The sequence below is a fragment of the Melospiza georgiana genome, chromosome 3 (genome assembly GCF_028018845.1).
Source record: "Melospiza georgiana isolate bMelGeo1 chromosome 3, bMelGeo1.pri, whole genome shotgun sequence".
Lineage (NCBI taxonomy): Eukaryota > Metazoa > Chordata > Aves > Passeriformes > Passerellidae > Melospiza > Melospiza georgiana.
This window is the reverse complement of record NC_080432.1, coordinates 17053680-17068492: the sequence shown is the minus strand read 5'-3', so window position 1 is coordinate 17068492 and position 14813 is coordinate 17053680. Positions and strand designations below refer to the sequence as shown.

General features: G+C 55.1%; 1 protein-coding gene across 3 annotated transcripts in view; it reads right to left on the bottom strand.

The window, feature by feature from the left end:
- Positions 1 to 4345: 4345 nt before the first annotated feature.
- Positions 4346 to 14813, bottom strand: part of PTK7 (protein tyrosine kinase 7 (inactive)) — a 34303-nt gene continuing 23835 nt past the window's right edge. For 2 of the 3 annotated variants that reach the window (XM_058020850.1, XM_058020852.1), the window contains 16 exons: positions 14343 to 14490; positions 13309 to 13439; positions 12770 to 13036; positions 12430 to 12563; positions 11933 to 12068; positions 11721 to 11840; positions 11427 to 11576; positions 11055 to 11205; positions 10586 to 10713; positions 10088 to 10300; positions 6898 to 7053; positions 6483 to 6715; positions 5858 to 5938; positions 5626 to 5777; positions 5371 to 5549; positions 4346 to 5176 (listed from right to left, as the gene is read on the bottom strand). In XM_058020850.1, coding sequence (XP_057876833.1) covers positions 5016 to 5176; positions 5371 to 5549; positions 5626 to 5777; positions 5858 to 5938; positions 6483 to 6715; positions 6898 to 7053; positions 10088 to 10300; positions 10586 to 10713; positions 11055 to 11205; positions 11427 to 11576; positions 11721 to 11840; positions 11933 to 12068; positions 12430 to 12563; positions 12770 to 13036; positions 13309 to 13439; positions 14343 to 14490 — 2540 coding nt within the window. In that variant the 3' untranslated portion in view covers positions 4346 to 5015. The remainder of the gene's footprint in view (positions 5177 to 5370; positions 5550 to 5625; positions 5778 to 5857; positions 5939 to 6482; positions 6716 to 6897; positions 7054 to 10087; positions 10301 to 10585; positions 10714 to 11054; positions 11206 to 11426; positions 11577 to 11720; positions 11841 to 11932; positions 12069 to 12429; positions 12564 to 12769; positions 13037 to 13308; positions 13440 to 14342; positions 14491 to 14813) is intronic. The other variant, XM_058020851.1, reaches the window with a different exon arrangement.

Here is a 14813-nt window from a genome sequence, read left to right as displayed (position 1 = left end):
TGGGCCTTCCAATTGCAAGGCCTTTTACTCCCAAGCTGCAGGAGTGTCTACACAGGCAAAAGGTGAGACCTGGCTCCTTCTGGGCTTGCTCATCCCTTCTGCTCCAGTCCTTTCCTTCCCAAGCCTCATCCTATGGATGCTCTCCAAGATGCCTGTCCTTGTGCTCTGAACAGGCCCAGAGCTTCAGCCTGCCCCATCTTCCTGGCATGCCAATCTCCCACCAAGGCACCCAGACCCAGAGCTTCAGCCTGCCCCATCTTCCTGGCATGCCAATCTCCCACCAAGGCAGCCAGGCCCACGCTGGAGAGCCAAGCCCTGTCCCCAGGCCACCATCACCCACAGGACACAAGTCACCAGCAGGTCTTCCCTTGACCAAACCGGCAGCCACTGACAACTGGAAGCAGCTTAAAGCAAGTTCCCAGCCTTCAGGGATTGTCTTATTTACAACCCTCACATCATAAAATTCCCATTTCTAGCCCTGTTTAAACACAGCTTTAGAGCACAGCACTTGACAGTACGCTTAAAAGTCTCTTAAAATTCCCCCAAAATTCCCTCCAGACAAGCTGCCTGGCAGCTCCACAGGAGCACAGATCCTGCTGCCAGCGTGACCCCAGCCCTCTACATCCCCTTTTCAATCCTCTCTAGACCATTGCAACAAGTGCTTCATCCTTTTCCAGCTCTTCATCCATATTCCGGCAGGGTGCTGGGGATGTGGTGGTTTCCATCCTGTTCCTGATCATCCTACTATTGATACTCCAGATGCTTTTTCTGACTGCTGCTGACTACACTTAGCTGCTCTTTTTTTAACAGTCAGATCTCTTCTATGAGCAGTAACAACTAGAACAGAGGTACTAAAACTAGGTTATGGCCTTTCTTAATTTGTTTTTTTTTTTTTGTGGCCAACAGACAGGTGCAGGAATGGGGCTGCTCCCTGAGGGGTGACCCCAGGTCCTCATGAACAGGTATAATAAACCCACAGTACCTGAGCAGAGCAGCAAAAGGTGTTGGCATCCACAGGGCAAGCCATGGAGTAAATCCAGCATCCACTTGGTTGTGAGATACAGCCAAAATCCCGACTGAATAATAAAGCAACTACGTGTACCTAGAAGACAGGGCTAGATGCAAGGCCAAAACAGGAACACCTACAAGCTTGCTTAAAACAAACCTTAAAGCACAGGCTTGAGCTTCAGTGCAGCTCAGGAGTGTGGGGGGAGCCCCAGGTGAGGCTGCTTAGGACAATTAAGGCCCATGAGTTTCCACACAGCTGCAGCAGAGCCACAGGGCAGCAGAGGAAATCAGAGCAAACCAGGCAGCCCTTCCTCAAGCTGCCCAGCACTCATGGACCAGGGTGCTCAAAGGGTGCAGGGGGAATTTGGGTAACTTCAGGGCAAGAGAAAACATCAGGGACTTCCTGATGGAACTGTCTGGTTTGGGAGTTGTTCATTGGGACTAACATCTGCTTGCTGCTCTCTTACACCGTTCAGCAAATGTTCCATTTTGGTCACAGCTGGTGGCTCTCTGCGTGGATCTGGGCTCTGATGGAGCCATGTGGTTCTTTCTGGCCCTGGATCCCCCACCCACTCCTCTGCAAGGTGTTCCTTCAGCTTGGGCTGAGGCAATTGGATCCCACCTCTTGTCCACTGCCAAGGTGCTCTGCTTCTCCTGCAGGGACTGATTCCCTGCCCTGCTCCACCACTTTTAGCTGGGACTGCATTTGCTCAGCTTGCTGTTTCCAATTACTTTGGCCAACATCTCTCCCCTCCCCAACGATACAGAATTTTTTCATTACATCACTCCCAAAAATACACAATCCCAACCCCCATCATTCTGCACTGTTTGGGTCTGGAGCTTGTCCTAGCTTTGGTAACTCCATTTGGGTGCTTCCCTGTAGTCACCAGGTCCTGTCTGCATGGCAAGCAGGCTGTGGAGCCTCCAGGATGTGTTGGGACAAAGCAGAGCCCCCAGTCCTGATGCTGCTCACAGAACCAGCTCATTGCAGCCATGCTGTACCCTCCCACCACGTGAGATGCCAGAACAAGGGTGGTACCCCCAAAATCCGTGGCATCTCTGGTCTCTAGCCATGGCAAGGTTGAGATTCTGCTTGGCTAGGCCACCACAAGTGGCTTGGCTGCAGGAATCAGCCCAAAGGACAGCAAAGTCCACAGGAATGGAATGGATGTGAGAAGTGGAACAAAAGGACATCAAACAACAGCAAATGCACGAGACAGGTCCCTGGCAAGTTGGAGAGCACACAAGCAGCAGTGCCACAACACACACGCTTCAGAAGGGTTGCACACACACTGGGGGAGCAACAAGAAGGACATGAGGCTGAAAGGAGTAGAAAGAAAGGGACATCCTGATCCCTCTGTCCCCAACAGGCACAGTACCACCAGTCCCACGCTGTGGCCAGGCCCTCTGGTCATGGAGGCAGCCAGAGGTCAGGATGGCAGTCACCTGCTGCCAAGCCTACCATGCTAGGGAGCACCAGGTTCAGCAAACCAGACCTGCTGTCCTCCTCTAGAGAGGGGCCCAACATCCAGCCACTGCCACAGCTTGGCTTGCAAAGAGATCTTCGCTTGGGGAGAGTCCATTATCTCCACCTGCAAGTGTTGGAAAAGGGACAAACACCTTTGGTAACTGGCAGAGCAGCTGCCAGCAAACTTGCTTGCACCCAGTTTCCAAGCCTGGACCCAATCTGAGCTCAGGGCCAGCTAGCATATTCCAAGAAATGAGCACTTCCCTCCCTCCAGCATCTCCATAACCTCTCTGGGTAGCAGAGATGGGAAGAGGATCCTGGACATACCTGGTCCATCCCTGATTAAAGCAGAGCCAACTATGGGTAGTTCAGGACTCCTCTGGTCCGGCATCTCTGATGATGATGATGACGGTGATACCACAGCTTCTCTGGGACTCAGACCTTTTTTAGCCTTGAGGGGAAGCATTTCCCCTAATACCAGGATGAATGTCCCTTGTGCAGCCTGTGCCCACTGCCCCCAGTTCAGCCCCACCAGGGCTCCTGACAGACTCAGATCTGTCTGTATAACCCCCAAACCAGGGCTGTGCAGCCAAGTGGAGCTGCTGGTGCCTCACTGTGGCTCCAAGGGACAAGCCCATGCTGGCCTGGCTCATGTTCATGCTGTGGGCACTGGGGCTTCTTGTGCACCACATGCACACCTTTCCTCTCCCAAGGAGACTGCCAGGACCCTGCCATTGTTCAGAGGAGAGGGCTGCAGACCACATGTGACAGCAGGATATCCCCCAGGGTCCCCATCCAGGCCTGGCCCTGCCAGCATCCTGCAAGAAGCTGGAAATCTCCTGTACAAACCCACAACCCACCGTGGGCTGTGGAGCAGCCACAGAGGCGGGTGCACAAACCCAATCAGTACCTGAAGTGGGGGCAGCCAACCAACCTTAGGGAGAATGCCTGATGTCAAAGGACAAAATGGAAAAAAATATCTTGTGTTTAATTTGAAATGGAATAAAACAATATGTGCATTTTGTGGCAACCTTAACATTTCATAGTGACCTAAAAAGGTTTTGTTTAAAAGGGTGACAAGTTAGGAATTCATACACAAAAATCCAAAATCAAAAATATAATCCTTTAAGTGGGAAAGCAGAAGGTAAATCTGCTCCCATTGGCTTCTCTGAATCTATGAATGCACAGTGGCTTTTTTAGTCACTGTGGTGTTTCAGCCAGTGACAGAAAGTGATAAAGAATTGTGGGCTGTAATTTAATAAACTCTGTCATCCTGCAAGGGTGTGTCTTAACTACTTCAGTAGAAAAAACTCTGAATCTGGAAATGCTGCAAGAAGAACTGTGTAGATGTTTTCAGAGTCACTTTTTTTACTGTGTTGCCCAAAATTATGATGCAAAGCCTTGTCCTGTTTAGGTATGCAGCATCTTCCTTAAGCACAAAGAGGGGCTAGACAAACAAGCTTCCTGACAGGTTTAATTAGAGTACCAAGTAAAAGATTAGGCAGGTTTCACTTCAGAGATGTGAAAAAGGCATGTGAATAAATACCAGTTATGGTGGGCATTTGGGCCAAGGCCAGCTATCCACAACAACCATGAGTGGTGGTTTGCCTGGAGTCTCGAGAGGGACATTTTCTCTTGGAGAGCAACTCATGACTGCTCAGAGAGACAGCAAGTGCTGAGGCCAAGTGCTCCCTCAAGGCACACAGGGCTGGGAGCAGCACCTCAGATTCACCTGAGAAGGGGGCAAAGGGGTTAAACACAGCAGACAGATGCCTGAGGAATGAGCCCCAAACCCTTCCCAGGAGCCATGTGGAGGAAAACCGCTATCTGACAGCAGCGTTTTACAGAGACAAAAAAACAAAACAAAACAAAAAAAAAGCGCCTTTTTATTGAGAGCAGCACGTAAAAACCCAACAAAACCCAACCCTTCTTGGCTGCAGTACCCTCCACTCAAGCAAACAAACTAACCCAACTCTAGGCTGCATTCCAGTAACAGAAATACTATGGTGGGGAGGAGTCAGCGCTCTGGAAGAGGGAGACAGGGGGCTCTGCCCAGAGTCATAAGTACAAAAAAAGGCACAGGGTAACTGGGAAAGGTAGTAAGCTCCTTCATATGCCAGGCACTTTGTGCTCCTGTTGGCTGGCCTGTCCCCATGGGCAAGGGGAAGGCAGGCATGCCTAGCACAGACGGACGGACGGACAGAGGCCGGGCCAGGCCAGCAGAGGTGGATGTGGTGAGCAGGGACGCCCGAGCTCTGCCGTGGGAGGGGCGGCTGCTCCATCCACACCAGCAGCCTGAGGGCACCGGGCTGAGCAGGCAGGGGGCAGGAGGCAGCAAGGGCTGTCTTTGGGACCCACTGGGGAGGGGGCTGGGGCTGGGGTACACTGGCTTGTGCTTTGAGTCCAGCAGCTGCTGATGCTGAGCTGCTCGCTGGCGCATCGGGGTCAGCGAGGGGCCGTGCGAGTGCCAGGGGCTCCCCGGGCACGCACAGACCCCGCTCCACCCCGCCACATCCTTCACCAGCAAGGGCTGGGGGGCTCAGGCTTTGCTGTCGGCTGGGCTGTCCCCAAGGGTGGTGGCAAGCTCGCTGAAGGAGGGCCGGTCCTTGGGGCTGGGGGCCCAGCAGCGCTGCATCAGCTTGGCCAGGCGGGACGGGCAGCCCTCGGGCGCCGGGAGCTTCGTCTTCCCTGACTGGAGACCTGGCACGAAAGGAAACATTGGCAAGGGGTGTGACCCTCGCTGGGGGATGCAAGGAGAGCAGCAGTTCTCCATGCAGGCTGGGACAGCCTCCCCAGCCAGACCAGCACTGTCATCATACAGCCCGTCTGGCCCCCTTTACCACAAGTAAAGCACCTTGTGCTGTCCCCTACAATTCCAGGGGTGCTCCACGTACCTGCTAGCACCTCATCATCTGCCAGTGGAGTGTAGGGCATCTCCCCATGCGTGAAGACCTCCCACATGAGCACCCCAAAGGACCACACATCCGACTTAGTGGAGAACTCATCTTCCAGCACAGCCTCAGGCGGCATCCAGCGCAGCGGGATCCAGGCCTGGCGGAAGTGGTAGTACTCGCTGCGGGGGCAGCACAGGCAGGCAGTGAGATTGGTGCCATTTCACCCCCTCCCATTCCCCTGTCAGGCTCCCTGACCTGTTGTACACGTCCTTGCTGAGGCTCAGGGAGGAGACCTTGACCTGACGCTGGGCGCTGACCAGGCAATTCCTGGCTGCCAAATCCCGGTGCACAAACCTGCTGTTGGAGAGGTGCTCCATGCCCAGGGCCACCTGTGTGCACAGAGACACCTGACCCCAGAGAGCTGTCAGCACTGCCTGCCCTCCTTAGGCTCCCCAGCCCCAGAGCCCTTCCAGAGCTGCCCGGTCACCTTGTGTTTGGTAGTGAGTGGCTGTGGCTTCAGAGACTCATCTTTGCTCTTGGAGATTCTCAGAAACTGCTTCAGATCCCCCTGGAGACAGAAAGAAATTCAGAGTCAGCACCTCCACATACTGACAAGGCCCACTGGTCCCTGCAGTGCCTGGATGTAGCAGGCCCACAGATCCTCATCTCCTGATCCACGGTTCCTGCCTGTTCTCCTGGTCCCTGCCTTGTAGGGCAAGCCAGTATCTTGTTTCTGGGCCTCAACTGGCTAAGATTAGGGCAAGCAGGCCTGAAATCTCCAGGTTTTTCATGTCCCAAATTTATTTCTCTCCTACAAACTCCAGACTCCTCACAGCCCTTAGCCATTCTGCAGCATGGACTCCCACAACTTAGCTCGTATGGCTCAGTCTAGGAGATAAACCAGAAATTAGGAGATTGCAGAGGAAAAAGTCATCTCCAGGTCTTGCAGGAGACCCATTTCCCTTGAGACTCCTCCAGAGGCTGGGAATGGCACTAAGCTCAGCCTGGTCTCCTTACACCTCAGCTGCCCTGTGCTGCCAGCCCATTGCCACACTCCAGGCCCCTCTCCCACTGCTGTCACATCTCTGCTTCCTTGCTGGCAGGGCCCTTACCAGGTCCACGTACTCCAGGACCATGTAGTGAGGCTCAGCCTCGCGGCACAGCCCCAGCAGCCGCACCACGTTGGCGTGGTTCAGCTTCCCAAACATCTCTGCCTCCCGCCGGAAATCCAGCTGCAGCTGCTCATCCCTTGTCTGCAGGCTCTTCACCAGCACCAGGGCCTCGCCCTCACCATCTTCTGCACCTTTGGCCTTGGCCAGGAACACTTCACCAAACTCCCCCCTGCCTGCAAGTGTGGGGAAGCACAGGGGAAGGTGCCGTGCATTAGGACAGCAGGTGTGCCTGACATTACAGGGGCTGCAGGGCCCTCTGCACCCAGCACATCCTGGTTTCTGGCTGGGACACACTGGGGTTTCAGCCACAGGTATCCTGCCGGAGTGGGGACACGGCCAGGGTGGCCCACCATACCCAGGGTTGTGATCGTCTGCAGGTTGGAACGTGGAAAGTGCATCTTGTCCGTGGCGCTGTGGCGCTTGCTGGCCCCAGAGCTGCTGCCCAGGCTGGTCAAGGCCACTTCTTCCTGAATCTCTGCTGTCATCTGCCCATTCTGCAGCAAAGCACCGCCTGCCAGCGAAGCACAGACAGCTGCAGCATCCTGCCAGGCCACACAGTAAAAGCTCAGCCGCTCCTGGGGCTCTGACACTCTGAGCACTCCAGCCCCAGGCAGCAGAGTGGCCTGGCCTCAGTTTTTGCCCCATCTCTGGCAGCCCAGCAGCCACCCCTGAAATCAGATGCTGAGCAATGGCTTTGGTCCCAGAGCCAGCCAGCCCCATCTGGCCTTGTCCATCCCACTCAGTCATCCCCAAGCAGTGGCTACATCCCAACTACCATTGACAAAACCCTCCAGGGCAGCAGCAGGAGATGGGATGGGCGAGGCAGAGGTGGAGCAGATGGACACTGCTCACTATGGCCACAGTCTCTTGATATCCAAGAGACTCTCAAGCCTATCTGACACCAGCTGCTGCACTCTGATGTCCCTGCTCCTTACTCACTTCCCAGCAAGCCTTGGGAATGTCCTTGGAAGTGCTGAACCTCTAAGACCAGACCAGGCTGGATTTTAACTGGCTGGGTTAAAGCAGCGCTAGGAAGTCCTTGCAATCAGCCCCAGCAAGCTTTCTGCACAGGAACTTCACAAGAAACTTCCCTAGCACAAACACAAGCCAGAGAACAGGACAAAGCACGATTGCCTTGAGAAAACAGAAAACCCTGCATTTTATAGGCAGCTTCTAGAGCAATGACTGCATAGATGGCAAACCTTGATTTTGAATGTATTTACTGCTTGGATCAGAACTGGTTACTAGGAAGAGGTACTTTGCATAAGATGAAGGCAGGAGTTGGAATTTAAAGCAGGGAACAGCCCTGAGCCAGGGTCACTCACACCCCTCCAGCATCACCACTCCATTTCAGCTCCTCCTGGAATAAGGACTAGGCAAACAGCCACACAATAGGAAATTTTTAACAAAACTAAGACAAACCAGCACGAGGTAAATCCAACAGAGTCCCACTGCCTTCGGTTTCCATCACAGGCTGTTGCATCACACAGTGTGGGTACATGCCTGCTTACAATGCCCGTGTGCAAGGCAGGTAGCAGCACACCCTGAGCAGGCCTGGCCACCGTGACAGGGACCATGGCTTTGTCACAGGTAGGGCTGGAGCTGTGAACACTGGGATATGTTGACTTAAGAGCCATGGCTACTGACATCTGTCTGCTCTCACATGGTGGAGTAAGATTCGTAAAGATAAAAACAAAAAAACACCAGTTACCCCATAAATCAAAGCTGGATGCTCCTCACACTCTCCCTGCTTTTACATTCATTATCAGCAGGACTGCCTCACCCTCTGCTGTCTGCACTCATGACTAATCTGTCTCAAGACCACAAGCCTGAAGCCAAGAAGATAACACAAGACGACCACTGCAAGTGTGCCAAAAAAATCCAGAAGGCTGCAGTGTGATGAGTGTGCTGCCACTGAGAGACAGCACCAGCAGGCAGCAACAAGAGCCACTTTGGAGAACACACATGTTCATGTTTCACAGAGCCTGGACAAGGCACTTGGTAACAAAAGGACAGGAGGCTTCATGTATCCTGCACTCCAGAGAGGAACCAAGTGTGAGGAAGCTGCAGGCTTTGCCCACCCGCCTGCTACAGACACAGGAGCATCTCCTGGAGGAGACACTAGCACAGAAATCAGTCCCCACAGCCATGAGCCTCCCCAAATGCTATGTCTGTATTCAACAACAACAACAAAAAAGCAGCAGAGCCAGCCATGGATACTGAGAGCAAGGTCTCCTCACAGAGGATGTGGCACAGCAAGGACGTGACCTTGGAAAGTAACTGGATGGATAGGAGTGCACTGATCTACAGGAAATCCATAGCAAAGATCCACTGCAAGTCCATGGAGAGATTAAATCTGTCTGGATCCTAAAAGCACTGGAAAAGTCAGCTGGTGGTCAGCCAGGGAGCACCTGTAGGTACTCATACAGGTGCTGAAACACTTTGTGTCACCCAGCTAACAAGGGAGCACATCAAAAAGAGACAAAGAGCCAGATCTTTGAAGACTGTAGTGAACGGAATAACTCCACTAGAGCTGACAGCAAACACAAACCACTTCTCCAGAGAGGCTGTGGAAGGACCAAAAAGGAGTCCAGACATCTGGGGAGCTGGGTCTGCTTGTAAGAATGAGGATGCACCTGGCAGCTAACCTGGTTCGAAATGAAGGGAATAAGAAGAGGCAAACTCTAACAGAAAAGAAATATAATAAAGACAGGTTAAGATAAAAATCTGAGACCACCTCAGAAACAATTGAAAGAAATTCTTTCCCATGAAGGAGATGCTGGCCAGAGTCTGCTGGCACAGGTGAGCTGCCTGTGGCTTTTCCATTGAAAGATCTCACAGTGGTGGCAGATACAGAGCACAAAGCTGCTGAGATGCTCCTGCATCCCTGCTCCTAGGAGGTTCCCCACAGCCAGACTTCTCTTCTGGAGGTTTGGCTCTGCTCAAAGTGCCAATGCAAGGAGAAAACCAGGAGGCAAACCTAGCAGTTATGTTTTGCCAGGCCCTCACAGCAAATTGCACATGGTCAGGATGTGGCTGTGTGCTGGAGAACTGGGAGGGAACATCTGCATTTATGAGGAGTATGAATGGGGAGATCCAGGGAATTAGGGACACCAAGCTCAACTGCACCCCACCAGTTACAAGTCCTCACTGGAGATAACAGAGGGAGTTCAGTGACACATCTTCCATTCAGCACCAGGAGCTGCTGAACTCTGATTTGAAGGGGCCAGCAGAACATTACTGTTCCATTACACTGCACCAGGGATCCTTCCCTCCCCTGGGACAGTGATCCCACGTGCAGGTGCTGGGATGCAGGAGTGAGACACAACTCAGCAGACACAGATGGCACAAGGTGAGGCTGGGATTCAGGTTTCACACTGACTTGCCCATTTCTCACCTGGCAGCAGGTCTCTGCCACCAGGCAAAACCCACAGAGTGAGAGACCATGGGTTAGGAGTCCTCCCATCCCCTGGGAGCTCCCCGCCCCTCAGGCTCTCCAGCACAGGAACAGGGGGCTGTGGTGAAGCCCCAACCCTCAGGCGTACCGGCCTCACCGTTCAGACACTCCATCTCAGGCTCCTCGCCCTCTGGGTGCTTCTTCAGCCTCTTGGCTTTCCTCCTCTTCTTACAGTAGAACATCAGCCCCAGTACAATGATAATGTAGGCAACAGCTGCCCCCACTGAGAGCCCAATGGTCTGGATCATCTTGTAGGGCGTGTGGCTGGCAGGTCCCTCATCCTCTTCTGCTGCTGGCTTGTCTGTGGGGCAGAGAGCATCCAGCACATGGGGATGTGGAGAGATTTCCCAAATCCTGCTCAGGAATGTGCTGGAGGGATGTGAAAAGCCCCCAGTCCCCTACCCGCTGCTGTGGCCACCTCCTCACCCAGCCACAGCACGCTGGGCACATCCCACAGCACACTCTACTGCATTCCAGTGGGGATGCTGCTGGGACTGCCTGGCAGGCACAACCACAGCCAGAAGCAGGGCCTAGAACTGCCAGGGATTCCAGGAGGTCATGTCCCAGCCCTGGGCACCCTCCTTACCTACAACATAGAGGAATGCCTCCCGGTGCTTGATGTTGCAGCTGTTGCCAGCGATGCAGGTGTATTTTCCAGAGTCCTCAGAGGTGACGTCGTAAATCACCAAGGAGCCATTGGGCATGATCTGAATCCTGCCAACCACACACACACAGAGCTCTTGGCAAACACCAAAGGGCAGAGGCAGGCCTGGAGCACCTGCAGCCCCACGTCCCCAGTGCCATCAGCTTCCATCTCAGGCTGTGCAACACTTAAGAACAGATGACTGCAGCTCAATCACAGCTTGGCAGGCTGTGGCAGAAAGGGAAACCCTGGGGCCAGCAGAGTCCAAGTCCTGCCATGTGGAGTCAACTACGTGCCCACCAAGCTACGAACCCAGGACTGCACCACTGGCACCCTCACACTGGGCAGGGATGGGGGATACTTGGGAATATCCCGCTGCGCCACGTGTCAGTTTGGAATGGAGGCTGTGTACCTGGGCAGGAGCTTGCCAGGATCCAAAATCTTGTCCTTCCCTTTCCACTGGATGTGCGGTACGGGGTCCCCCTCTGCCTGGCACTGGAACATGGCTGTGTGGCCCGGGTACACCGTTGTGGGCTCTGGCTCCAGCTTGAAGGTGACGTAAACTGAAGGCAGAGAACTCTGTCAGCTCCTGGGAATGGTGCTAAGCTCCCACCAGGGAGCACGGCCAGCACGGTGCCACAGTGGCACGTGCCCTCCCAGGCTGCATGCTAAGCCCTGACAAACTGTGAGACACAGCTCAGGACCAGGCCAGACTCTGCCTTCTCTGCCCCCCAGGCCAAGGCAGCCCAGCAGGAAACGCCCCTGCCTGCCACAGAGCCCTCACCTGCTACCACGAGCTGCACGGTGGCGCGGATCTCGCCCTGCGGCCTGTTGGAGGCGATGCACGTGTAGTTCCCTGAGTCGCTCCTGCTCACCTTGTGGAAGGACAGGATGCCAGCATTGTGGCTGACGTGGGATGGCAGGCTGCTCCCATCTGCAGGACACGAGAGCACGGATGCAGCAGTTGTGCAGGACACAGGGGGTCACAGCTGCTTCACCCACGCTGGAGGTGGGACAAGGTGAAGCTCCCGTGGCCTCAGGGTGAGAAGCAGGCACACCACAACCAAATCCCCCTGACCTGTCTTAGTCCACTGGATGGTGGGTTTCTCCCGGCCCGTGGCCGAGCAGGACACTGTGACGTCCTTATCAAACTCCATGCACTGCAGGGGCTGAGGTGGCGGCGTGAACTTCAGCTTCTCTGCAACACACAGAGGCGATGTTCAGGCTCCCGGAGCTGGAGGTGCCACCCCTGCAGCCACCAGGGAGGGACGTGAGGGGCTGCCAGCCTACCCAGCACGTGCACCCGTGCGTATCCCTCGATGCTGCCCGCCGGGGTGCTGCTCACACACTTGTACATGGTGCCGTCGTACACCTCCACGTTGTTGATGCGCAGCGTCCCGTTCTCCGAGATCTCGAACCGCGAGTCCTGCCCAGAGCGGGGGAAGGAGCGGGGCACAAGTGACGTTGTCACCAGCCCTAGGCTCAGCCCTGCCTTGTGGCACTGCTGGCACGCCACGTGCCACACCGTGCTTCAGATAAACACTGCTGAGACCCACACGGAGAACTGAGACAAGCTGCGGGGACCTTTTTCTTAGCCCTGCCCCAAAAGCACAGGGCTGACTGCGCACCCACACATCAGGAGGATGGAGCTAGTGCCAGGAATAAGGCCAAAGTGGGGGTGACAGGGAAGCTGGGCCTAGGAACAAGGTGAGAAACAGCAGCAGCAGAGCAGGTGCCCAGCAGGAGTGAGTGCCCACAAGGGGCAAGTGCTCGCCTTGTGGCCTCACCTCAGAAATGGAGACGCCGTTGCGGTACCAGGTGACAGTGGGCTTCAGGGAGGCCTTGCTGAGGCAGTGCAGGTATCCTGGCTTGCTCTCCTCCAGCTGGCTGTCCTTGGGCATCTCCACCCATTTGGGTACAGCTGGGCACGAAGGCAAGGGGTTACACAGAGCCACTCACTACCCTCTGGCCAGCAGCAGTGCAAACACATAGGCAGTGTGCAACCCGCAGCTCAGCCACGAGAGGTGCCTTTCTGGGTCAGCGAGGTAATGAGCCACGCTGCCCAGCTCATCCTAACCCCCCACCCAACCCCTCTTCTGCTCCCACCCTCTTCAGAAAGTTTCCTACTAGCCACAGTGATGCTCAGCTCCTGTTTCTTCTCTCCAGCCTTGTTGGCAGCATGGCACGTGTAGATCCCTGCATCCATCTCGGTGATACTGGTGAAAATGAGCTGCTCTGCCTCTTGGTACACCCTGCCAGCAGTGGGAACTCGTTCCTGGTTTCTCTCCCACCAGATCTGGGGTGTGGGTATGCCCTGTGGGGCAGTGCAGGACACGCGGTGCCCCTGGTTTGCTGTCAACACCTTCGGGGAGAAGGGCGCCATGTCTTCAATCTCTGAGAGGAACAAGAGACCACAGGGCTCAAAGAGGGCAAGAAGATGTAGCCAACCCACCAACAAGAAAATGCAGCCAGCCCACCAACACCATCATTCACAGGGGAGGCACCATTTAAAGGTGAGAGCACACAAACTGTTTGCTCCCCTCATCCAGACAGCAAGGACGAACCATTGCATGTACTGACCCGCTGCTATATTGCCACACAGCTCCAGGGTGACACTGGAACTCTGGGGACCTGCTGCCCACCCTGTCACCAGCCCCAGACCTCACCTGCCAGCCGCAGAGTTGCCTTCAGCACCAGAGTTTTCCCCCTCTGCCCGTGGCCAACGCACTTGTAGACACCGGTGCTGCGAGCCCTCACCTGGGTGATCAGCAGGGAGCCATTGGCAAACACGGTGGTCCTGGGCACGTGGGGAGAGCAAGGGCTCAGTGGGCATCTCTGCAGGACATGGGCCACAGCTACAGAGCTGGGCTGTCCTGCATGAGCCCGTGAAAACAGGAGGGGCCACGGCAAAGCTTCCAACCACATGCAAACAAGCTGGTTGGGATAAGTTCTTCATGGAGGAAATGAGCTCACAGAAGTTTTTTTCTTGGTGAAGAGCTGGCTCCCACCAAAAAATGCATCAGCAAGCAGGAGCCAGCTCTGGGAGCACACAGAGCCAGGAGGGGGCAGGGGACACAAGGTGGCGCCCGGGGGCTGCCAGCACCCAGATGGCACTGCTTGCTTTCCAGAGTCTGGAAGAGACATCCCAGTTCCAGGATCACTGCCCTGCACTGCAGGCTGCCCCATGCTTAGGCTGCCTGGGGCTTAGAAACACTCCTGGCTCTGGGGATCACCATGCACATGGATGTGGAAGGGCAGAGAGCCATGGGCCCAGTGATTGCTGTGCAGATGCTGGGGGCTGGGAGGTGTTCCCAAGTCTGGGGATCACCACGTGTTGGCATCTAGTACTGGGACACACCCCTGACTGTGAACTGCCCCAAGTGGGTGTCTGGAGCTTGAGCTTCCCTGGCTCCATAGAATCACCACATCTGGGGCTGAGAGACATCCCTCACTGTGGGGCCATCATGCATGGGCATCTAGAAGTGACAGCCTCACAGATTTGTGTGAGGACAAACTGCTCCCTGAGTCCTGTTCAGGTAAATGCCATGCACAAGGACCAAGCCCCTGCTAAACCCAATCCCCATGACAACTCTGATGTTGCATGCTTGCCCTCCTGTACAGGCAGGGTTTGACCTCTCCCTTCTGGAACATAGTGCCCCTCTCTTCCCAGCCCTGCCCACAGCACTGGGGTCCCTGTTACTTGGATCTGTTGGTGACAGGGTTGTCTTCAAAGAGCCACTCCTGCGTGGGAGGGGGCACGGCTGCAAACTGGCAGTCGAACATGGCCTCTTCGTTCTTGGTCACGATGAGGTCCTGAGGGACGATCAGTGCCTGAGGAAAGCTCTCATCTGCAAAGGCACAGACCACAGGAGGGTGAGGGGGACAGAGGGGCCTCTGGTGTCCCCACACCAGTGCTCTGGAAAAGCTCAAAGAAGAGCTGGGTGCGCCCTGCATGGCCAAAGGAGGCAAACGTGCCAGCACAGCTGGAGTTAGGGACTCAGGGCCCAGGATTGCTGTGGGAGCTGCTCAGAAAGGGAAAACCCCTTCTGTTTCCAGCATGGCCCTGAGCACCCTGGTTCGTAGTGAACAGATCAAAGCTGACACTGGACAGCAAAATTCCCCTGTCCAGTTCCAAATACTCCTCTAATGTCGGCAATTCCTGCCCTCCTTA